This window comes from Phodopus roborovskii, unplaced genomic scaffold, assembly GCF_943737965.1.
Source record: "Phodopus roborovskii unplaced genomic scaffold, PHOROB, whole genome shotgun sequence".
Classification (NCBI taxonomy): domain Eukaryota; kingdom Metazoa; phylum Chordata; class Mammalia; order Rodentia; family Cricetidae; genus Phodopus; species Phodopus roborovskii.
This window is the reverse complement of record NW_026126645.1, coordinates 6,467,572-6,491,830: the sequence shown is the minus strand read 5'-3', so window position 1 is coordinate 6,491,830 and position 24,259 is coordinate 6,467,572. Positions and strand designations below refer to the sequence as shown.

General features: G+C 51.4%; 1 protein-coding gene across 5 annotated transcripts in view; it reads left to right on the top strand.

The window, feature by feature from the left end:
* The window catches only part of Arhgef10l (Rho guanine nucleotide exchange factor 10 like), a 142,477-nt gene that overhangs the window by 50,615 nt on the left and 67,603 nt on the right, over window positions 1-24,259 (top strand). For 2 of the 5 annotated variants that reach the window (XM_051173753.1, XM_051173752.1), the window contains exons 3-8: window positions 1,099-1,281; window positions 1,935-1,968; window positions 15,771-15,862; window positions 16,779-16,862; window positions 19,202-19,371; window positions 23,984-24,100. In XM_051173753.1, coding sequence (XP_051029710.1) covers window positions 1,099-1,281; window positions 1,935-1,968; window positions 15,771-15,862; window positions 16,779-16,862; window positions 19,202-19,371; window positions 23,984-24,100 — 680 coding nt within the window. Of the gene's footprint in view, window positions 1-1,095; window positions 1,282-1,934; window positions 1,969-15,770; window positions 15,863-16,778; window positions 16,863-19,201; window positions 19,372-23,983; window positions 24,101-24,259 lie in introns of all 5 variants that reach the window. The other 3 variants (XM_051173751.1, XM_051173750.1, XM_051173754.1) reach the window with 2 other exon arrangements.

The window sequence follows — 24,259 nt, the reverse complement described above, 5'->3', positions numbered from 1 at the left end:
AGACTTAATCTATATTTATCATTGTTTGGCCAATGGCTTAGGCTTATTAATGGCTAGCTTTTTCTCTCTCTCTCTCTTATAAATTAACCCATTTCTATTACTTTATATTTTACCATGAGGCTGGTGGCTTGCTGCCTCACATCTTGCTTCCCTGGCAGCTACATTGCCTTCCTTCTTTCTGTATCTTTGTTTGGGTTGCCTGCCTAGCTAAATTTTGCCTGACCATTGGCCAAAACAGCTTTATTCATCTACTAATATAAGCAATGCATATGCGCAGTCTTCAGAAGGGCGTCTCACATCAGTAGGAAGAGCCCACAGTGTACTGTTGGACAGAAACCCCAGTCCTTCATTATTAGACAAAAGCAGGCCCTGACAATAAACGTCACAGTCAGCTAATGCATTTGGGATTCATAACTGGTGGGGTGCCATACAGAATAAGCTGGTGCTGGCCGTGCAAGGCCAGGGTGAGGAAAGCAAGAGGCCAGAGAGAGGGAGGTGCCTGCAGAGAGCTCAGGGAGACCTCTGAGCTGAGCTGTAAAGAACGAGGAAGGGGGCTGAGAACACCAGGAGGGGAGGAGCAGGAAGAGAGGCCCTACTGGAGACCTCTGTCCTGGGTACCCACACCTTGCCCCAGCCAGCCCTCCTCAGCACCTGGTGTCCTCTACGTGCCTTCCAGCCACGGTGTTCCCAAGAGGCTGTTTCACACCGTCATTCATATGGGATAAGTGCCCTCACTCGCCCCTGCATGGACCGCACCAGCATGCAAGCACACGGAAACAGGCATCTTCATGTGTGTATTTAAAAGGACTACAAACTCAGCCAGGCATAGTGGTGCATGCCTTTAATCCCAGCACTTGGAAGACAGATCTTTCTGAGTTCCAGGCTAGCCTGGGCTACATAATGAGATATTGTCCCACAGACTGTGAGGAGAGACTGTCAAGTAACACCTCCACCTCCACCTGACCCAGTGCCCAAGATGATTTGGGAACTCAGTAGGACCCTTTGGTTTGAGCAGCATTAGCCTAGACACCAGAACCAGTCTCTAGACCCCATCCTTTGAGGCCCAATAGCCCTCTAACCCCTCCTCTCTTCCAGAAGATCCACTGGCTTCCAGAGCCCCAGGCCCCTCCCCTGAGGTGGAGGAGGACTCCGGAGAAGCCTTTGATTTTGATGACAGTGATGATGAAGAGGGCACCAGCACAGACCTGGTTGTTCCTGGCCTTGCCCCAGAGAAGGATGCAGAGCCCTCACTGATCAGCTTTGACACTGTCCCCGGCACAGGTGAGGTGTCTCTGGGAGTCTCAGCCGGACATATGAACTGGTGGGGGACCTCAGGCTCCCAGGATTCCCAGTAAGCAGGAAAGGGAGCCACTGGGAAGAGGCTGTGTCCCGTTTCTCTTGGGAAAGGAGATTCCTAACATTCCTACAACATCTGGCTTGCACTCTGGCGGGGCCTAAGCAGAATGGCTTGGCCCGAGTTTCCGCTGGGGACACAAGCCCTGAGCTCTTGTAGCCTTCTAGCCACAGCTCCAAGGAACCCATCTGTTTGTTTGGGGAGCCAGCACCCCAGGGGTGGGAGGGCCCCAGTCATGCTGTCAGTAAATGCCAGATGCTGGGTGCTCAGATCTGTCATCTGGGGGACACTGGGGACTGGATCAGCAGGAACTTCCTGAGCTGGGGTTGGTGGAAGCCTGACAGGCAGGGTGCAGGTTCTGACTGAGGTTGGGAGGTGGGGGCGGTGTGGGGCAGGCAGGACAGGTAGGGAGCTTACTCAATAGAGTGGTAGGGGGTGTGCCTAGGGAGGGAAAGGCAGGGAATCCTACAGGCATCCTGGTTCCTTTGGGGCGGGGCCGGGGAAGAAGGAGGCGGGAATAGGCTCAGCTCTTGGGGCCAGCCTCCATCTGACAGGCTGTCTCCCTTTGCTCTTCCCACAGACCTGAACCCAGCCGCTGTACCGCCCCAGACAGAGTAAGTGAGCCTGATTCTCGTCATTGCTTTGCCCATGGGAAAAGAGTGGAGCAGAGTGGGGGCACGGGACAGGGTGGAGCAGTGACTAGAGAACATGGTAGTTCATTAAGACCCTTCGCCTGGACGAGGTCAGTGCTGGCGTTCTGGTGCCCCCCCCCCTTTTTCTTTTGACTGGGAGCCTGTTGCATAGCAGGAAGCAGTCTTGGCCCCAGTCCCACACCAAGGCCTCTCACTGCCCAAGTGGTCTCAGTGGACTCGCAGATTCTCCCAGCATCTTTGTGTTCCTGGGTAGAATGGAAGCGAGAGGAGTCTCCCCCCCCCCCCCCCCCAGAGCTGTCCATGGGAACTCAGCTGCTAATACCGGCCCATTTCTTCCTTTTTTAAATTCATATTTTATATTTATTTGTGTGTGTGTGTGTGTGTGTGTGTGTGTGTGTGCACGCGCATATATGTGCATGTGTCATTGTTACATAGTTATCAGAGGATACCGAATGAGAGTCATTCCTCTCCTTCTGCCATGTAGGTCCTGGGGAATTAACTGAACTCAGGTCTTCAGGTCTGGCAGCAAAGACCCTCACTTGCTGAGCCATCTCACCGGCTAGTTTTTATTTTATTTTTGTGGGAGGGGCAGATAAGTTCTCACATAGCCCAGGGTGGCTTTGAACTCACTGTGTAGGGCAAAGGTGGCCATGAACTTCTGATCATGGACTGAGATTATAGGCATGTGCCACTGTGCCCACTACTGGGGAGTGAGCCCAGGCTGTGTGCATGCTAGACAAGAACTCTGCCAATGGAGTTATATCCTTAGCCCATATTTGAGAATATTTTTTTGTTTGTTTGAGACAGCATCTTGTTCCATTTGTACTAATGGCAATCCTCCTGCCTCAGCCTCCCAAGTGCTAGCTAGCATTACAGGCATGAACCACCACACCTGATTACATTTCCCCTTTGTGGCTGTTGTTGGGGACTCTCTGCCCCTTGTGCCTGGGACCTCCCAGGAAGCAGGAATACCTAGTGTCTAAGGGTGGGGATGCTGGGGCCTTGTTTTAGCCCACCCAAGCACTAACTTTGGGGCCATATGGAAGCCAAAATTCCTCTGGACTCTGGTTTCCTCCTCGGTAAACTGGACCACTTTTTTCTTCCTGCAGTGCCTAACTCCACTCACAATGGTACTTAATCAGGGTGGCTACTTATTTTTTATTATATTTATTTACGTACTGTGTATATGTATTTTCATGCATGTGTTTGTGTGTCATGGCACACAAACGGAAGTTAGAGCACATTTGCAGGAATGGGTTTTCTCCTACCATGTGAGTTGTGGGGGTTGAACTCAGATCCTCCGGCTTGTCTGCAAGCGCCTTAACCTGCCGAGGCATTTTGACATCACAGTTGCTCTATGCTCAGGGTAACAGAAAGCTCTCTCTCTCTCTCTCTCTCTCTCTTTCTCTCTCTCTCTCTGTGTGTGTGTACACGTGCGCGTGTCACACATGCACACACAACATTGGAAGGATAATTGACAGTTAAAGGCACCTGTAGCCCTGAGCTGAAACCCTGCCTCTCCTGATGTGAGGAGGGCAGAGGAACCCTGAGTGAGTTGAAGGCTAATTCTCAGGCAGATGACCCCAGATCTCCAGGGTAGATGCCCTTGCAGGGGAGGGAAGGCCTCATTCACATTTATTGCTCATGTTGAGTGGGTGGACCCGTAGGGTTTCTGCCTGGCTTGGAGTGGCTGAGCAAGCTCTGTATGTGGATGCCTCTCCTCTGTGATTAGCTTGGACTGCATCAGCCTGGTTTCGGTATTGCCTAGGGGTCTGCTCTGTTTGGAATCCTCATGGTACACTAGGGAACTAAGCTGCAGAGAACATCAGTCAAGGGTTTTGGGCACGGGATGAAATAGAGTAGGGATGAATGTCTAGGAGTCTGGGGCATGATGGGAAGGCTTGCCTAGCTGAGTATGAGTGTAAATTCATATAGGGCTGGGCAGGGTGGGGCAAATGTCTAGATTGAAAAGCCCCTGGGCAGATGGACCGGACTCTTCCTGGAGCATTTTGGACTATATTATGGATACTTGTCGGTGTCTGGCTGTTTACTCCATGTCCTCAGAGCCTGTGCTCAGGGCTGCGACTGTGGTAGCAGCATTTTTTCAGCTCTTTCTGGTGTGCCTCCTCTCTGCCCCCTGCCCAGTGTACCCTCTGTGTCCTGGGCACAGGACTTCTTAGCTCAGACTTGATGAGCCTAGCCTGATCATATGTCAGGACAGTGCTGGACATCATGCCGAGGCTAGGTGACCTAGTGACCCCCATGGCTGTGTGTTCCAGTGTTTCTAGTTCTTGGCTGGGCTGGTCAGGATGGCTCAGACTGGTCCATAGCTTACACATGAGGGGCCAGACTCCTCACTTCCTGTTTGTCTTGGCTCTCTGCTACCTGTTCCAAGCTAGCCTAAGGGGCAGTTGCCCCGTTGCCTTGAACATCTCTTGGTGGCACTGGGCCCTGTTCTAACGCTCAGCTCTCCACTAGCTGTGTGAGTATGGGTTGTCTGGGACCCTCTCCAAGGGGCAGTTTCCCCCATCGGTTCAGTGGAATGATGATAACTCCCCAGCAGTGTCATTAGGTGTAGATAAGGCTAGGGAGGAGAGTCCACCTCTCCTAAGTGTGCCTGGAATGTGGCTTCAGCCCTGGCTTGTGCAGTTGGGGAGGCTCCTGGTGAGGGCGGGCTCTGAGTTCCCCATGCCTCAGCCTTGGGCATCAGGTCAAACCTGCAACCAACCAGGAAGAGAGGAGATTGTATGTGGCTGTTCAGATTCCTTCCTTCCTTCCTTCCTTCCTTCCTTCCTTCCTTCCTTCCTTCCTTCCTTTCTTCCTTCTCTTTCTGTGTTTTTTGTTTTTGTTTTTGACATAGAGTTTCTCTGTGTAACAGCCCTAGCTGTCCTTAAACTCACTCTTGTAGATCAGGTTGGCCTTGAACTCACAGACCTCCACCTGCCTCTGCTGGGATTAAAGGTGTGCAACACCATTGCCCTTTCTTACTCAAGACCCAGCCTTGGGATAGTGTTACCCATAGTTAAAGGCCTGGTCATCTGTCTCCTATGTGATTTTGGTTCTATCAAGTTAACAATTTTAACTACCACACGGAGGTCTATCTTGGATTCAAACTCTGACAGTGACTGTCTCCATTCCTGGCCACTCAGTCCATAGCTGGGGATATGAGGGGGCAGGAATTGCAGGTGGAGAGGAGCCAGGGGCACTGAGCTTGGCTAGGCAGGAGTATGGCCTGGGGTGGGATCCACCGGGGAAGAAGTGGTTCTGGCTTCAGGTTATGGCATTTAAAAACAATTATGCTTGCTGGGCATGGTGGAGCACGCCTTTAGTCCCAACACTTGGGAGGCAGAGGCAGGTGGATCTCTGAATTCCAGGAGAGCCAGAGGTACACAGAAAAACTCTGCCTTAAAACATACACACACACACACACACACACACACACACACACACACACACACACACACAGAGTACTTGTGTGTGTGGTGTGCATGCTTGTACATGTATGTGCCACAGTGTGTGTGTGTGCACAGGTCAGGTGGGGTCAGTTCTCTCCCTCCACTGTGAGATGAGGGTCCTGGGGATCAAAGTCAGATCATCTGGGTTGGCAGCAAGGCAGCAGCACCCACCGAGCAATCTTGCTGGTCTCAGGTTGTGGCTCTGCTCCTCAATAGCAAGGGGCCCGCAGTGTCTGAGCCCCACTTTCCCACCCACAAAGGGGAGACATTAAAGCCCAGAGTGAGGAGTGTGGTGACACAGTGCTTACGCAGACAGTTGGTGACTCCGGATGTGTCCTTTGCCGTGTGTGTGTGTGTGTGTGTGTGTGTGTGTGTGTGTGTGTGTGTATGTGTGTGTATGTGTGTGTGTGTGTGTGTTTCCCCTACGGTTAGACCATCTGTGCTAACACACTGGCTGGGTCACCCAGACCAGCCCCTTCCCTTTTCTGTCTTCGTGACCTGTCTGTTCAGTGAGGCAGTGTCACCCTCCTGGAGCATAGTCAAGAGGAGCAGATGGGCAGCTCAGGTGTGTCCATCCATTGCCATTGCTGTGAGGAAGCCCCCATGTCCAGCAATTTGAAGGAGGGAAGATTCATTTTAGCTCATGGTCTCAATCCATGGTCAAGGTACTGTTGCTTCTAGGCCTGTGATGAGGCAGGAGCATGACGACAAGAAGCTCTTCCCATGAAGGCATCAAGAGCAAGCACAAGAGAGAGCAAGCTTCTTCCAGGTCTCATCTTGTAAAAAGCCCATTCAGTAGGAACTCATCAAGATTAACTCAGGGCTGGGAGCTAGCTCAGGCGGTAGAGTGCTTGGGCAGCATCCACGAAGCCCTGGTCCCCAGCACGTGAGTAAGTGACATAGTGACACACGTGCCAGGTGCCCTGGAGTGGAGGTGTGGAGGCAGGAGATCCCTTTACACAGGAGTTTGAGGACAGCTTGGGATAGAGACTTCATACTCAAACCAAACCAAGGCAATGGATTGAACCGCTGATGAAGCGCGCACCCCCACGTCCCATCAGCCAGGGACCAAGCCTTTAACAGGTGCTTGTGGGTGTGGGTGGAGTAAGGGAGTCCACAAAGCCCAAATAAAAGAATATCACATATTTATCTGGGGATCTCTCCCGTAATAAAGGTGGAGAGCTGCTGCAGTCCTCTGGCCTGGGGCACTGGAGGCGGCAGTCAGATCTGTGACCACCACCCAAGGGAGCATGCCAGCAAGGGGGGTGCACAGCCCTGTCCTTCAGCTTTTAGGTTGTCACATAGGCAGGCAAGCCCTAGGGTGTGGCTCACCACCCCCAAGGTCATTGGATGAATGGATCGAAATCCCACCACATGGCAGGTGGCAGTAGTGGATGAATGGGTGACCTGTCCTCCCTCAGCTTGGAGCAAGCTTCAGTGTGCACAGCTGACTGGCAATGCACCCCTTCTTCAATGCACCCCTTAGCAGGCATGAATGCTATTAATGTTGCTTATAATGACAATGAGTCTGTTTACCACACACCAGGCTCACAGCTGGAGGCCCAGGTATCTTTCCATCTCTGGAAAATAGACTCTGTCATCGGACATTCTCTCTCTCTCTCTCTCTCTCTCTCTCTCTCTCTCTCACTCTCCTTTGAAAAGAGGCTGGAACCCAGGCTTCTTTGGCCAGCAGCCCTGGGTCCCCTGCTCCAGGGGCTGAGCCTGTGGGTCCTGGTGGGAGAGCTTTCCTGGCCCCAGTCTGGTGTTTTAGGAATGTTACCTAAGACAAGGCGAGCTTTGAGCTCCTGGGAGACTAATTTCCCAGCTTCCCTGTGAAGTTCTGTAGACACTGCCTGGGGATGGGGGTGGGGGGGTCTGTAGTGCCTGGCACTAAAGCCTCTTTCCTCGAACTAAGAACAGAGGGAACGCCCTGATCCCTCTGCCCCCCAGCTCTTGTGAAGGTGGTAGGGTGTGTCTTTCACCTGCTGATCAGCTCCCAGGCGACAGGGACTCATTCTTGGGGAGTTAAGTTTGGTTTGCTTCCCAGGCCTTACTTCAGTCCCCAACACAGGGGAGAGTGGAAGGCCATCCTTGTTGAAGAGGCGAAGGTTGGAAGGACCTGGTAGGTCGGGAAGGAGACTCTGAGTGTGTCTATGGAAGTGAGTAAGACTCTGATGGGGCTCAGGCCAGACGCCAGTGGGATGGGGGGGGCTTGACTGCTCTGAGAGGCCACCCCACTGGAGCTGCAGAGCGCCCCAATGCAGCTGCTGTAGCTATACTTGCATTAGTGAGTAGCTCACACTTCAGGCACCGTCCATCATGCCCACTTTGCAGCTGCGCAGCTGAGGCTTGGACAACTGTAGTAAGTTGTCCCAGTGACAGCTCCTCCAATGCTGTCTACATCCTAGCGTCAGAGACCATGAACATGTGCTCTGAGTGCCAAGGGACTCTCATCTGTCATCTGGAAATGGAGAGGAGATCCTGGATCCTCTGGGGGGGGGCGATGTCATCACAGGGTCCCATAACGGGGAGGTCAGAAGTCAGAAAAGGGAAGGTGCCACACTGCCAGCTTTGGAGAGGGAGGAATGGGCCCTGAGCCAAGGAATAAGAGCCACTTCTAAAAGCAGACTAATCTCCAGAGTGATGTTTCTCAACCCTCCTCCTGCTGCGACCCTTTAATACAGCTCCTCATGTCATGGTGACCCCCCAACCATAAAATTATTTTCATTGCTACTTCATAACTAATTTTGCTACTGGTTAGTATCTGTGTTTTCCAACCCCTGTGAAAGGGTCATTGGGTCTTCAAAGTGGTCGCAGCCCACAGGTTGAGAACCACTGCTCTAGAGCCTGTAGCAGCCTTGACACCTCAAGGAAGCTCAGTTTGGACTGTGTCACCCTCCACAACTCTAAGTTAATAGTTTGCATTTTTTTAAATGTCTTGGCTTTTGGGTTTATGGTGATCGGTCATGATAATTGCAGGAGACTGAGACATGGCTCCGGAAGCGGGCAGTGACAGCGGGTCCCGTTTTGCAGACAGAGAGCGATGGGGCACCTGCTTGGAGGGTGCAGGCTGCCTGGCATTCCTCACTTGGGGCTTCCCCAGTGTCCTGGGTCATTCTCCCAGCTTTGGTTCAGAGCTCTGTTGACTGCCCGGAGCTCTTTAACTCCTCACTTCCTTCGACCATTTTTTTTTTTTTACTGAGTGTCCAGGCTGGGGTGCTGAAATACCGGGTGAGCCAGAGATACGTGCAACAGCTCCATTGCCAGAGAACAACGCCCCGTGCGTATGCGGACTCACTACAGGCCAGGCCTAGTGCTAAGAACGCGCCTTGCTTATCTCATCAGTCATGACACAAATGCTCCTGGGCAGGCATGTCACAAGCACATATTACAGATGTGGCGATAGGTACCACGGTGAGGTGGGCAGAGCTGGGGTCAAATCCATGCAGCTTCCAGAACCTGTGTTCTGAGTTTGGCATGGTGGTACATACTTGTAATCTCAGGGCTCTGGAGGCCCAGGTGGGGATGGCATGGTCACACTGTCAGGGTCATGCTGGATTACAGAGTGACATCCAGAACAGCCTGGGCACTTAGACCTGCTTCAAATGTAAGAATGACTCCTCTGTAATTAAAATTTTGTTTGTTTATTTGTGTGTGTGTGTGTAGCTCATTAGAGGATAACATGGTGGGAGTTGGTTCTCTCCTATATTATGTTGGTCCTGGGAATTAAACTCAGGTCTTCACGGCAGAGCAGTGGTGGTGCACGCCTTTAACTCCAGCTCTCGGGAGGCACAGGCAGGCAGATCTTTGTTAGTTCAAGGCCAGCCTGGTCTACAGAGTGAGTTCCAGGACAGCCAGGGCAACACAGAGAAACCCTGTCTCGAAAAATGAACAGAACAGAACAAAACAAAACAAAACAAAAAAAACCTCTCAGGTCTTCAGGCTTTCAGTAAGCACCCTTACTGACTGAGGTCACAGAGGATCCTGGGAATTAGTTTATTTTCTCTTCCTTCTGCCTGCCTGCCTGCCTGATTCCCTCCCTCCCTCCTTCTCTCCCTTCCTCTTGCCACTGGTTCTAGTAGCCCAGGCTAGTCTCAAACTTACTTTAGAGCCAAGGATGACCTTGGACTTTTGATCCCCCTGCCTTCCCCTCCCTAGTGCTGGGATTACAGATGTGAGTCACCATACCCAATGTATGTGGTACCCAGGGCTTTGTCCTGCTAGATAAATGCTTTACCTGCTGAGCCACATCTCCCCTCTCAGGAATCAGTTCTGAACATTCCAACATCATTGTCCTCCTCTGCTAGCCCCTCCATCCCCGCCCTTCAGTAAGTCATACATGCTTATGGAAACGCATCTAAGTCAGAAGATGATAGGCTGCGTCCAGCCTTTCATGTGCGCTCTGTGCTGTCTGGCATCTCTGCTGGGCACACTGCAGCAGGCAGCATGGGTTTTGTAGAGCGGTGGTTTTATTGCGCCTGCCGTTTCATGGCTCACTAATTTTTTTCTTACCTAATTACACACAGTGAACATTTCCCGTGGGAACTTGTGTTCTTGTTTTACTATTGGTGAGGATGCAGTGCCTGTCTATGCTCTGACTGCGGACCCCAGGCTCTCCAGATGTTAAGGAGCTCCTGAAGCAGGCCAGTAGCTAGCTGCACTGGGATGGCACCTGTGTTTGTGGAGTCAGGTCATGTGAGACGGTTCTCTGGTGTCCCTAGTGCTCACTCCCTGTTGCTGGCTGTTTCCCTGACTTCCCCATGTTGCTGGCTGTTTTCACTTCCCATGACTTCCCCATGTGATCCCTCACCATGTCATTCATTGAGCGTGTGGACTTGTGTCCAGGTGTAGCAGGCACAGGACAAACTGTGCCCTAGAGGCCACTTCTATTTGAGGGACCCTGGCCACAGCATGCAGAACATATGGTTAGAGGGGACACTATCTGAGCCTAGGCAGGCGTTGTCACCTACCTATCTGCTTTACGCCAGGATCCTAAGAGGTGGGTGTCACGGTCTGTTCCGCAGACGTGGAAACAGAGGTGTGGAGGCATGCTGAGTGCTTTACTACACATCGATCCTCACGGGAGGAAGTGGAAATGGTGATTCATTTGCTTCTATGTTTAGTGACTGTCCCTGCCCTGTGCTCTGCGTCAAATGGCAGGATTTGTCTTCTGGCTGCTGTAACTCGAGTGTGCTGTGCCTCACCTCCAGCCTGGGCCTCTATTCTGCTGCTCATAGGGCAGGAGTTTTGAAGCTAGTGTCTTTTTGGAGCTCCTGACTGAATCTAGTCTCCCAGAAACTGGCTTGGAATCTTTGTGCATGACACAGTCTCATTATGTGGGTCAGGCTGGCCTTGAACTCAGGAAACTCTTGCTTTAGCCTCCCAAGTCCTGGAGTTGCAGACCTGAGCCTGTGTGCCCAGTCTTACTTGGTACTGGGATGGAACCTAGGGCTTCATGAATGCTAGGTAAGCATTCTACCCATTGAGCTACATCCGGGGCATTAGGGCCAGATGATCTCTAAGGTCTGTTCAGCTTTGCTGGGCAGGATGGTCAAGGAAGTTACCTGTAACCCCAACATGCAAGAGGCAGAGGCAGAAGGATCATTAAACTGCATTTATTTCCTTGTATGTATGCATATACATGTCATGGTTTGTGGTCATCAGAGGACAACTTGTAGGAGTTCCCGTTCCGCCATGTGAGTTCAGGAATGGAACTCAGGTTGTCAGTCTTGGTGGCACAGAAGTCTTCCTCTATGGCCCACCCTGCATAGCCTTAGGGGAGGAGCCCTCTGGGGTCTGATGTCTAGAGAAGTTCATTGGCAGCCGCACATCTGCAGCAACAGCTGCTGCTGCTGAAGAATGGGAGTGAGGGTTTTCTGGTGGGTGTTGGGCATCACTGTGCCTTGCAGTGCATGGGGCAGGCAGGACAGAGCAGGCCACTGCTGTCTGAGAAAGGAGGGCCTTGGGGCTGCTGGGAGGCCCGTGTGAACTCCTCTTTCTGATTGATACCCCCTACCGTCTCCCGACCCTTATCATCACCGTAAGTGGCTTCACCTGGCACATCAGGCCAGGTGGTATAACTCTAGTCAGGCCTCGTCTCCAGTGCAGGGCATGAGGTCTCAGGGGTGCATGCGGAAGTGCATATGAAACCAAGATAATGAGCCTCTCGTGGGCTTTTATGGCGGTTATTTATTATCCAGAGTCTTGAAGGAGGGTCAGAAGGAGTGTTTGCTCATTGGGCAAATGGTCCGTTCCAGCTGGGCAGCAGCTGGGAGGGGCTGCCCCTTCGGGCACAGGCTGGGCAGGGGGGATGAGGTGCCTTGGGCTCATTTCCTGCCATGTTTTCCTTGTATGCTAACTCTGAGTCCAGATGTCTGCTTGGAGTGTCACCACTTCTGGGGAGCCCTTCCCCTCCTGCCTGTCTGGGAAAACTGTCTTTAGTCTGTGGGCTAAAGAGCGGCCCCTGGAGCAAGGGTTTGCAGGAATGGCTGGGGATGTGGCTCGGCTGTGGAATGCTTACCTAGCATGTACAAGGTCCTGGGGTCCATCCCAGGCACTGAATAAGCCAAGTATGGTGATGCACACCTATTATCTCAGCACTTAGGAGGTGCTGAGGCCTGCCTCAGAAGCAGGAGGATCAGGAATTTAAAGTCATCTTTGCTGTATAATGAGTTTGAGGTCACCCTGGGCTACTAGACCCTCTCTTACCACCCCCAGCTTGAAACAAAACAAACAAACAAAAAGCTTTGCAAGAATATCAGCTTGGTTCAGTGTAAGTGGAGCCTTGCTTTGTCTCTTGCCTGACTGTTTCCAAATTCCTGGCAGCTGCTTCCCCAAATACCACACAGAGGCTTATATTAATTATAAATGTTTGGCAAATTGTGCAGGCTTATTATTAACTAGCTCTTACATTTAAATTAACCTATTCCTAATAATCTATGTATTGGCACATGGCTGCAGCATTACCAGTCCTCTGGCATCTTGCTTCTTGGGCAGCTGGCTCGTGTCTCCCCCAACTCTGTCCCTCCTCAACAGAGGCCTCAGTTTAATTGTTCCGCCCAACCTTATCCTACCTGGCTATTGATCAAAGAGCTTATTATTAACCAGTGGGATACGTATTCACAGTGCACAGAAGGATTATCACACAGCAGCTCAGATCTCAGCTGTGTTTTTTCCTACTGGCCAGGAGGCTTGGGCATTGGAGGTGGGCCTTCTGCTTTTCTGGAACTGTCCAGCCTGGGTGAACACCTCTTTCAGATTGATTTCTAGCTTTCTCCCCATCCTTTCTCCCCTGCACTGGTGGAGTGGCCGAGCCTGGCAAGTGCAGGCCAGGTGATACTGCTGTAGCCAGGCTTTGTCTCCCTCAGGGGTGCAGAAGCAAAGATAAGGCAGCAGGAGACTGAGAGTCTTCAGGGTGGGGGCCCTTTCTCACCTATGGTTGTCATCTTCTTGTGAACTCTCACGGTGGAAGGTGGAAGGGGCTGCTGATGGCTTCTCTTATAAGGTCATTGACCCTCTCATGGGTCTGTCTCATTACCTAATCCCCTCCCCTGAAACCGCATCTCCTCTCACTGTCCCCTCATGGGTGAGCATCTCCTCCTTCTCCCAGGGTTTCTCTGTGTGTAGCTCTGGCTGCCCTGGGACTTGCTCTGTAGCCCAGGTTGGCCTTGAACTCAGAGATTCATCTGCCTCTGCCTCCCGAGTGATGGGATTAAAGGTGTATTCCACCACCACTGCCTGGTTGTGGGCGAGCATTTCAACCTGTGGTCTTTGGCGGGGCCACCAACCAGGGCTCAGGGATGGAGACTTAGCCTGTGCTTGTGATTCTATGCTGAGTGCTCTTCCTTGCCTTCCTTATATAAAAAAATGATGGCTAAACAGGTGTTTTAGTTAGGCTTTCTATTCCTGTGATGAAATACAGGGACCAAAAACAAAATGGGGGGTGAGGGGGGAAAGAAAGGGTTTATTTGGCTTGCACTTCTACATCACTGTTCATCACAGAAAGAAGCCAGGGCAGGAACTCAAGCATGGCAGGAACCTGGAGGCAGGAGCTGATGCAGAGACCCTGGAGGGTGCTGCTTATTGGCTTTTCCTTTTCATTATAGATCTGCATAAGAGTGATCACTAAAAACCACAAGACACAGTTGGTACTGGGCTGTCTTGAAATCTCCTCTGCTAACACCATTAATCTAAAACTCTTCAATTTAACCTCTGGCAGAGTTTTTTCTCCACAAGGGCAAAAAGCAGGTACCTCATAAAACTATCATTAGCATGCTCTCTAGGCCACTTACTAATACTCTTTCCCTCTGAAACTTCTTGTGCTGGGCCCTTGTTCCCATCATCCTCAGCACCACTGTCCATGCTCCTGCTAGGATGGTTCAGTAAGCCCCACTTAAAGCATTCAACTGCTTTTCCAGTCCAAAGTCCCAGAGTTCACATCCTGCCAACAAGCACCATGGTGTCAGGCCTGTCACAGCAATACCCCACTCCTGGTACCAACTTCTATCTTCGTCATTGTTCTATTGCTGTGAAGAGATACCATGACCAAGGCAAGTCTTGTTACAGAAAGCATTCAGCTGGGGCTTGCTTACAGTTTCAGAGGGTTAGCCTGTTGTCATCATGGCAGGAGCATAGCAGCATGCCTAGTGCTGGAGCAGTAGCTGAGAGCTACATCCTGACATCTTGATTTGTAGTCAGGAGCAGAGAACGAGACTGGGCCTTGTAACGTGTATGGGTTTTTCCGCCTGCCGCCTCCCGGTCTTGTCCCGCCCTGTACTCCTTACAGGGCCTGGTATAGGCTTCTAAAATCTTAAAGCCTACGTGCAGTAACACACCTCCTCCAACAAGGCCACACCTCCTAGTCTTTCCCTGACAGCTCATCATCTGGGGATTAAGCACGCAAGTATATTAATCTATTGAAACCATTCTCATCCAAACCACCACAACAGGCAGGGAAGGGTAGGACCTTGTGTGATACAGTGGGGCTGGGGAGTAGGTGAAGATTTAAATGCAAGCCTCAGCATTAAAAATGCTTTAAAATTTTGTGTTCATTTGTAATTTTTTTGTTTGTATATGTATTTGTGGTGTGTGTGTGTGTGTGTGTGTGTGTGTGTGTGGTCAGTCTGAGGATAACTTAAGGAGGTCAGGTCTTAAACTCAGGCCGTCAAGCTTGGCAGCAAGCATCTTTACCTACCGATCCATCTCATCTGCCCTCAGCCTCAGCTTTTGAATAGAGGGAGGACACAGTACTCCCAGCAGACAGACTGCGTGAAAAGTGAGGGAGCCCATTTCTCAGCCTGGATACTGGGTTAAAACTCCTTTAACTTTTTCCAAATCATGATCCTTTCTCACCCGAGAAAGTTATATCCTATCTTGAACACACAGGAATATAAATAGGTATACACACCACACACTTGGCAAAGGTAGATCATTAAGACATTTATTTATCTACTTCTTAGCATATATATAATCTTACTAATGGTTAAAGACATAAATAAGTTTTGCATACTAATGAGGCAGGTGTGCTTGTTTGGTTGTTTATGAAGATTTAAATCTCCAGTAAATGCAGCACACAGGGTTTCTCACAGTTGGTTGGCCGTTGTGACTTTACAGACATCAGTGATGAGCCCCTCTGCTGTTTCACACAAAACAGCAGAAGAATGTTTAAAGCCATTTAAGGGACCGTTAAAGATTATCCCAGGTAAAAATTCATATCATGATTCTGTTTAAATGAAATTCAACTCCACAATTTTTAAAATCAAATATTCAAACATAATCCAATCCCAAAGAGAATGGTTTGGTATTTATGTGCTAAGAAATGCGGGTAGGGGTAAATGAAGTCTTTACTTCCAGTGATGAAACAGTATATTTTTTGTAAGAGCAGAGAACTCTATGCACAGTAAAAGCATTGCAATTTGTAACATTAATAGTCTTAAGCCAGTAGCTGGAGAGATGGCTTAGTGGTTAAGAGCATGGGCTGCTCTTCCAGAGATCCTGGTTCAAGTCCCAGCACCCACATGGTGGCTCACAGCCATCTCTAGTGGGATCTGATACCCTCTTCTGGCATAGAGGTGTACAGGCAGATGGAGTACTCATACATAAAATGGATAAATAAATCAATCTTAAAAAAAAAAAAGAATTACAAATACTAGTCTTGAATCACAGCCAAGGTTTATTTATTTATATATATATTTTTGAAGGCTAGCCAGCTTAGATGACCTGAGAGCCCAACCCTAAGCCATCCTCCATAGTCACCAGCCTTCCAGGGTGGAGAGGAGGCTGATGTCTCACTGAACCATCTCTTTGCAGGGCACCCGCTGTGGTCAGCAATGGGGATGCTGTGGGTGCAGCTTCCTGTGGGGTTCGGCGCTCCAGCTGGAAGCGGAAGAGCTCACGTCGCAGTAAGTTTCTCCCACTCATCCCTGCCCCAGTCTGCCACCCACCCCGGTAGAACCGCAGTTGTCTCTTAGTCTCCAGGCCAAGAGCTGGCATGGGTGCTTGAGACCCCAGGGGACATTCATATTAAGAGGGTTACCACGGACTTGGTGACTGTTTGCAGTGGAGTGCCCGTTCACTGCTTGCCAGATCCCTAGATCCATAATCCACTTGTTCACCTGCTCTCAGAGGCTCCAGCAAGAGGCTGGCCAGAGTTAGTTCCCTGGTGGCTGAGACAGACTCTCTGTGAGGAGAACCACACTCAGAATCAGGTGGTTCCCACACAAGGGAGAGCGGCAGCATCCATACGAGCCAGAATCAGGGGATGCTTGGCTCCAGTGGAAGTACCAAGTGGTTCATGTTCGAGTGATGCATTTAGGGGTGAAGCAGGATGCCAGCTCCCTAGCTCCCCTGGGAACCCCTGCCAAAGATGAATCCCATTGGTGGTTCATCATTTCACAGGGGATGGGTGAGAGAATGAGACAGAGGGGAAGGGGCAGGACTAGTGAGGACCATCAGAGCCATTCAGGAGAGGGGTGGTCCATCTGGATCCACTGGAGAGTGGGATGGGCGGGTGGAAGAAGAGGGTATCAGGGGCAGAGCCTGGTGAGGCTGTGGATGCTGCAGGACTCAGGAAGGCAGCCCTCAGGGGTTAGGACCTTTCTAGGAGGCCCAGGGTCAGGACAGATTCCCCAACCTCTTCCCTCCCCATCCTGGGGCCAGGCATCTGTGTAGGGCTTCCCTGCAGGTGCTGTGGCCAGGGTGGAGGTCTGTGGTGGGCCAGAGGTGAAAGTCAGGACCCATGGATGGCTGCCAGCTGGTTGGTCCTCCTTGGCTGTCACCATATACCACTTGGGTGACCTTTCTCCTGTCTGTCACCAGTCGACCGCTTCACTTTCCCTGCCCTGGATGAAGATGTGATTTATGACGACGTCCCCTGTGAGAGCCCAGACGCCCATCAGCCCGGTATGGCATATTCTGGCTTCCTTTCTGGCCTTTCTCTGGGGCAGGGAGGGAGAACTATGCTTAGGAGGGTCTCTTTATTTTCCTTCTGTCCCTAGTGCTCTGTGTCCCCATCTTTCACACCCTGTAGACACATAAGGAGAGATTCACCATAACCTTAGGTCAGGACAAACTGGGCAGGACAGGGTTTGGGGTCTTGGGTAGGATGACATTAAGTCATGAGTTCCCCAAAGATCACTTTCCCAAAGCCTTGAATAACTCCAGGGAAAATGAGTTAGCTGTGTAGGCATCCAGGGCGGTGATGGAAGCTGACAGGTCATTCAGCTTGCAGGGTGACACAGAGAAGCTCTGCTCTGAGTTGAAGATGGAAGAGGGACAGGTGGTGTGTTGGAGCATTGAGACACAGTAAGCCAGGCTGCTCAATACACATATGCATGTACATGTACACATACACATGCATACATGAACACACACATATGTACATATGCATACAGGGACACACACACGAACTGGTTCAAAGCTAAGACCTTGTGCATGCTAGCACTCTATCCACGACCCTTAGTGCTTTAAGACCGGGTCCTGCCATGTAGCCGAGCCTAGCCTGGAACTCACGTTCCATCATCTGCTTCTGAAGTCAGCTGGGATTACAGGCACACACCATTGATCCAGGCTGACTCTTCACATGTTGCCATGTAACCTGTGATTAGGGGTATTGTGTCTTCATTTTATAGGTGAGGAGAGCTTAGAGGCCAGGGTGCAGTTCAAGTCCAGTGTTCTGCTCCTCGCCTGGGAGGATCTGGGTGGCATTTTTTTTTTTTGACAGATGAATCACGTTTGACTCCTGCAGAGTCAGCCCCTTGAGATAAGCAGGGTAGGACTTCTGGTTCCATATGCATCAGAGAGGTCAAGACCTAGGCCCAGATCACACAGCTAGAATTTAAATATAAGATGACTCCCCCCCTACATTGTTCTGTTTCCCGGGGTCAGGGGATCCCCACCTAGTTAGGAAACATTACCCCTGCTTTTGAGTAGCCCTCAGTCTGATGGGGCAGCAGTAACCATCCTTGGACAATAGCAAGGCCAGAGGGCCTTTGAGAATCTCCTGTCTCCTGTCCCAAGAGAAGGGACAGATGGGCCAATGATGTATGTGTCACTTTAGCAGGTCGAGGCTGGGTTTGGGTCCCTGATCCTGGGGAAGATAGCAGATGGAGCTAGAAGTCAGGGGTTTGTAGGGGGTGTTTCAAAGCTGGGCACCCAGTGGCTGACGGGGCCCCCTCATGTTGATTTCCCACTTGAAAAAGGTCAAGCAGCTGATGAACCAATCCTAGTCCTGTCTGTCCTCAGGTGTCACAGTGGGTCTTTAGGGTCTATCTGCTCAAACAATAGCTGTGGGGATATCCAATGTAGAACTAGCACACCCAGCCTCTCTTTCTCAAGGTCACAGCCAGGATAGCCTGCTGCTCTGGTCCTGGAGATGGTAGTCACTAACATCTTGGCTTAAAAATAACCACCCTATGAGTGAGGGTGAAGTGCTTGCCTCTAAGCAGGAGGGTTAAAGTTTGATTCTCAGAACCCATATAAAAATGCTGAGCATGGTGTAATCCCATAGCGCGGGAGGCAGAGGTAGCTCCCTCAGGCTTGCTGGCCAGCTAGCCTAGTCAAATTGGCAAGCCTCAGGTCCTCTTGATAGATCCACATTCAAAAAACAAGATGGACAATTCCTGAGGCAACACGCACGCACATGCACACACACACACATACACCCGCGCGCGTACATGAGTGCCCAATTGGCTTCTGCCCCTCTACAGCAGGACACTCAACTTATTGTTCCCACTTCTCAGTCTAAGGCATTTCCTGTGGTCTTTGAAAGTGAGGGTTCCTCCTGGACTCTAGGCCAGCTGCGCCCCCTCCTGGATCCTTGCAGACCATATGGACCACATGGAAGTGATACTGCATTAAGGAAGTCCAGCCTCTTCCTGTGTCTTCCCATTGATGCATTAGAAGCCTTCAGTAACCCAGGAGCACACTAGGGTTCTAGTTAGACTTGACTCTGAGGTTTCCTCTCTCTCCTGAAGAAATGAAAAGGGTGAGCACCCTGCTCTCAGAGGGATGCCATGTTGAGAGAGAATTTAGGAGCCCTCCATGCCAGGCATATTTCTTTTGTGTTCCTGTTTTCTGAGACCCTTCTCTCTGAGAGAGGTGGGGGACATGCTGGCACTGCCCCTGAGGCCAGCCCGGTACACCTGCTCCATCCTCCCTCTCTTTCTTATGCCTTTACCCACTGGGGTTCCAGATCTGGGTAGCTGGGGCCTCTGGCTCACCAGATTGTTCGTGGCTGGCAGGGGCAGAGCGGGGCCTACTATATGAGGATGTGCATCGCCCTGGAGCACCACGCGAGCCTGAGGACCTAGGCTGGAGTTCCAGCGAGTTCGAGAGCTACAGTGAAGACTCTGGGGAGGAGGTTAAGCCAGAGGCAGAGCCCACCAAGCACCGCGGGTCCTTCCAGCCCAAGGTGAGGAGCTTGGGGGTATCTCTCAAGGTCTGAGCACTCAGACTCCTTTAGGAAGAGATGTGGGTGGTGAGGGCCAGGCACTACACCCCCATCTGGGCACCTTCAGGTTCCAACAATATATGGTGAGTGATCAATAAGAGGCCTGGGTCATTCCGAATCAAGAAGTGGCCTGGGACCCCCTGTTTGGCTGTGGAGGACCTGGAATAGAGGCAGGTACTCCCCTGTCTCCCACATTTCTATTCAGACGAGGTCAGTTGCTCATGAGTTCATGGGCTTAGATTGATCTTCAGAATTCTTCTAAACACAGTGGTCCAGGAAGCCCAGCCAGATGATTAGAGTTGGTCACTGGCTCATTCAGCTTGGTTTTCCCTCTGACCCACACAGTACCACTCGCCCCGGAGGGTGGCCAGGTGATGGGGGTGTGTGAGCAGGGAACTGCATCCGAGCTGTGCTGGCCCCACATTTGCTTCCCAGCTGTCTGCCTCACGCAGCCTTTCTCCTGCCTGTTCCATGAGGAGCCGCTGGGGTGCAGATCTGGCTCTGTCCTGTACGGCTCCTACTCCTCTCATGTTCCCTGCTGAGACAGATTCAGTGTGGGTGAAGCTTCAGGGCCCTGCCTGACCAGAGGTGATGGGCGGGCTCCCTTTAGACATGAGTGGGTGGGGCCCAGACTGGCTGGGATTGGTAGCTAGCTCCAGCCACATCCACAGGGAAGGTTTACAGTATTCCTTCCTGCCTGTTGTTGGGTTTCAGGTGCCTCCTGGAGAGGAGTGCTGCCCGGAACAGTCCAGAACACCTTACCTCAACCTTGTGTTGTGCAAGCCCAACTGTCTGGACACCAGACTTCTCAGAATAGGCCATGGGGAGGGATGTAATGCTCACTGACCACAAAACAGAGCTCTCGAGACCCTACTGCACACCAGGGCATCACCTTATGTCATGTGGGACAGTGTGGGTCAGGAAGACCTGACCTGGGCTTGGTGGACTTTTATGGTCTAGGAGGAGATGCTGTGTATGACATATTTGTTCAGACTGATAACAGGGGCTAGGGGTGTAGTTAGCTGGTAGCGTGCTTAAGGATCCCATCCCTAGCACCTCATAAACTGAGTGTGGTGGTGTATGCCTGCAGTGCCAGCACTAGCCTGGTGAAGGCAGGAAGATCAGAAGTTCAAGATCATCACCTGCTACTTTGGAAATTTGAGGCCAGCCTGGGATACATGAAACCCTATCTTAAAAAGAAAAAGATAAAAATGCCTTTCTGTTTATAGGAGTGGGTCTTGCCTTTAGCATGCCTGACATGTGTGGGGGACCAATGGCTTGCACAGGCTTGCAAAGCCAGGCGAGAGTTGGGGGCAGGCCTCTTGAGACCTGAGGAGATGACCCTGATACCTGTGGGCTGGAGAGGCAGCCCAGGCTGGCCGGCAATTGTTTCCTGTTTTCAGAATGGGCAGCATATGCTCCCTTAGAGAAGAGGTGCTGTACCACAGCCCTCCCCCCAATTCCCCAAGTCACCTCCCCATAGAGATCAGGGCATGTCCGCTGCTCTGGATGGTGACGATGGTGACGAGTAGTCTTGGGCATTCTGTGGTCCTTCCTCATCACCCAGGGCCACTCCCACCTCCTCCTCTGGGTTTTTGAGACATGGTTTCTCTGTGTAGCCCTGGCTGTCCCAGAACTCATTCTATAGACCAGGCTGGCCTTAGACTCAGAGATCTGCCTGCCTCTGCCTCTGCCTCCCCAGTGTAGGGATAAGGGTGTGCACCACCACACCCAGCACACTCCTACCTTCTTGATGGGGGGGGGTCTGTCTGAGAGGGAACCATGGGAATCTCTGTGGAAAGGCATGGTGGAGATGGCAGACTTGTGCTATTCAACAGCAGCAGGCCTTCGCCTTGAATGGCGTCATAGTCCTGATGGGAGCTGGTTGATGTCACAGATGCCATGGGTGTGCTCCCAGGGATCCTGGGTCAGTATTTGCTTTAAACCCTCTGGCCCCAGGGGCTGCAAGTGGCCCACATGGCATTGGAGTTGTGTGGAGTGGGCTTCTCCTACTCCATAGCCTGGCCTGGAGTAGGATCTGTGGCCTGTTGGGAACTTGTGTCCCTTAACAAACGCACTCTGGGGTGGGGGTTGGGTGGGGCTTTGTACTCTTCCTCAGCAATGTCCCGTAGTACAGTTCTAGGTATTTTTAACAGGAGGGCCTTTTCTCTATCCACTCGCCAAGGCCTGCATGCTCCCTAATGGCTGGTTCCCAGGGAGTTGGGAGGGTGTGAGTGGTTTCTCTTCTCTGCCCTTTCTGCCTAAGGATGCTGCCAATCATTGCCTGTGGGGCTTCACTCTCCTGAGCTGCGGGGGGAGGGGGGGCTGCTCTCTGCCGGCCATTGTAGCCACTGTGTGTTTCAAGGCCATTGCTGCTTGCATGGCTGCTGTGTGCGCTTTGGGGCTCTAGATGGCAGGCGTCTGTGGAAGTATTTTATCTCATCCTTGGAGTCTGACTGGAACCCCAGCAACAAGCTAGCTAGTGGGGTCCCTACTTAAGATGCCCAGGCCAATCAACTCTAGCCCCAAAAATTGATCAAGGTGTCTATAAAGGGACCTTCTAGAAGCACCTGACCCAGGTGTGAGCAGCTACCTTCAGCTTTTTTGGTCCCCAAGGGACTGTTCTATTGGCCGTTAGGGTCAGTAGATATTTAATGGACATGAGGTGGGCTGCAGTTGAGACCCTCTCTCTCAGCCTGTGACCGATTTGTACCCAGTCACTGTGACCCAGCTAGGGCAGTCTGGGAAGGGTGGGTCCACCACTGGAACACCTACTCTGGCCTCAGCCTCACTCTCCTTAGCTCAGCCAGTGACCTCGGACCCTAATGCTTCTTTATTCTCTTGACCATCAGAGAGATAAGAGGCCAGAAGGACAAGGGGCTTGATGGTTTCATGCTATAGCTGAACAGGGCTCAAGATAGAGAGCCCAGTGTGCTGGGAGTGAATGGCCAGAGTTGCTGACAGTAAGAATTTCACATATGAGAGAAGCTCAAAGAGGTTAGATGACATGGTTGGGGGTCACACAGCCAATGGATGACAAGGCCAGGACTCAGCTTCATATATAGGTAAGAAGACCTTATCCGCCTGTCTGTCTGCCATCCACTCATCTCTCCTCCATCCATTCATCCATCCACTTAGTAAATGCAGAGGACTGAGTAAGAGATGGGCTGTTAATGGCTCCTGCTCCTGCTTTGAACTACTACTAAGCTCTGGGCTCTCAGCCATCTACAAAGCTAGATGTCCAGAACTTCTTATGGTCACTTTATCAGCAAGAAAACTGCAACCTCAGAGAGTCCCAGAGACTTCCCTGGCTTTTAAGTGGGGAGCCAAGACTTGCGTGTATATATACCTTCATGCAGAGTCCCTGCTCCATCTTTCTGCTAGTCTGTTTGTCCAGAAGGGTACCATGTCTCTATCGTCTTTATCGGCTTTACCAGATGCCCTTGTGGCTTACACAGGCCATGTATTTAAATGTCTGCTTTTTCTGTCTGGCCATTCTCCAGATAGCATGTAAACCAGTCATCTACTGTTCATGCTTCCATGCTGTGGTCCCTCTCTCCTTCTCTTCCTCACGCCCTCCCTCCATACCCCCTCCCCTCCCTCCTTTCTTCCCTCTTTCCTTCTTTCTCTTTCATACACATACTTGCCTTTTCCTCCAGTGGGATGTTGGGGTGAGCTTGGACGAGCTTGTCTACATTACAAATCAGTGTACAATAGTGATACTTTGGCAGCATGTAGCTGGCTAAGGCTGGGGCTTTCACACTGTGGAGACACCAAGACACAGGGCTTGTATACCGGAGACCCAGTTGGTAAGTATTTATCAGCTTAGCACTGCCTCTGGACATCCAGCTGTTTCTCCATCTTCCATTTGCCCAGCTATAGTTACCCAACCAAATGTAGCCAATTGCTCACCTATCCATTTGTTTGTCTGCCCATCCATGCATGCATCCATCCATCCATCCATCCATGCACTCATCCATCCTTCCATGCATCCATCCATCCACCCACCCATCCATCCACTCATCCATCCATCCATCCATCCATCCATCCATCCATCCATCCATCCATGTGTCCTTGCACACATTCATCAATCCATCTATCACTATGTTGTCCACTCATCTGTCCAGCAATCTCTACTTATCCCTTTGTCCACATACCTGTTCATTGTCCTCACCCTGTCATTCAGCCCATCCGTTCCTGTCAGCCTTCCATGTTAGAAGCCCCATTGTCAGGCTTGCTGTGAGGAGAAGACACAGTCCATATCATCCAAGTATCATCTCCCTTTCACCACGAGAGGGAGGTCTGGGCTCACTTCCTTCCCTACTCTGTTGCACAGTAGCTGGGATTCCCGCAGCTGAGACCCAGCTTCAGCAGCTACCTGGCATGCTGGGCTGGATCTGTAGGCACAGGTTCCAGCCCGATGCACCCAGACTGCTATCCCATCTGCCTGCCCGATTGTCCGTCTGCCATGTGACCTGAGTCTCCTTTTCCCCATTGTCTGTGTTTTGTCTCCTCGCTGTCCCGCCTGCTCTTCTCGCCTGCTCTCCTTCTGCCTGGCCGCTTGGGGCCCCAGCTTTCTCCAGACCTGACTAGGCTAAAGGAGAGATACGTCAGGACTAAGAGAGACATCTTGGCTTTGAGAGTTGGGGGTAGAGACATGCAGGAGCTGAAGCTCAAGTGCGATTGTAAGGTACTGTCCGTCCCTCTCTCCTGGCCCCAGGGGGCCTTTCTGCTGGGCCAACGAGGAGGGTGGGTGTGAGCCTGGGGAGCCCACTCTTGATCCTTGTGACCTGGCTGCACCTCACATCTGCTCTGCAGAAGGACGAGGCCATGAGCCAGCTGCTCCTTC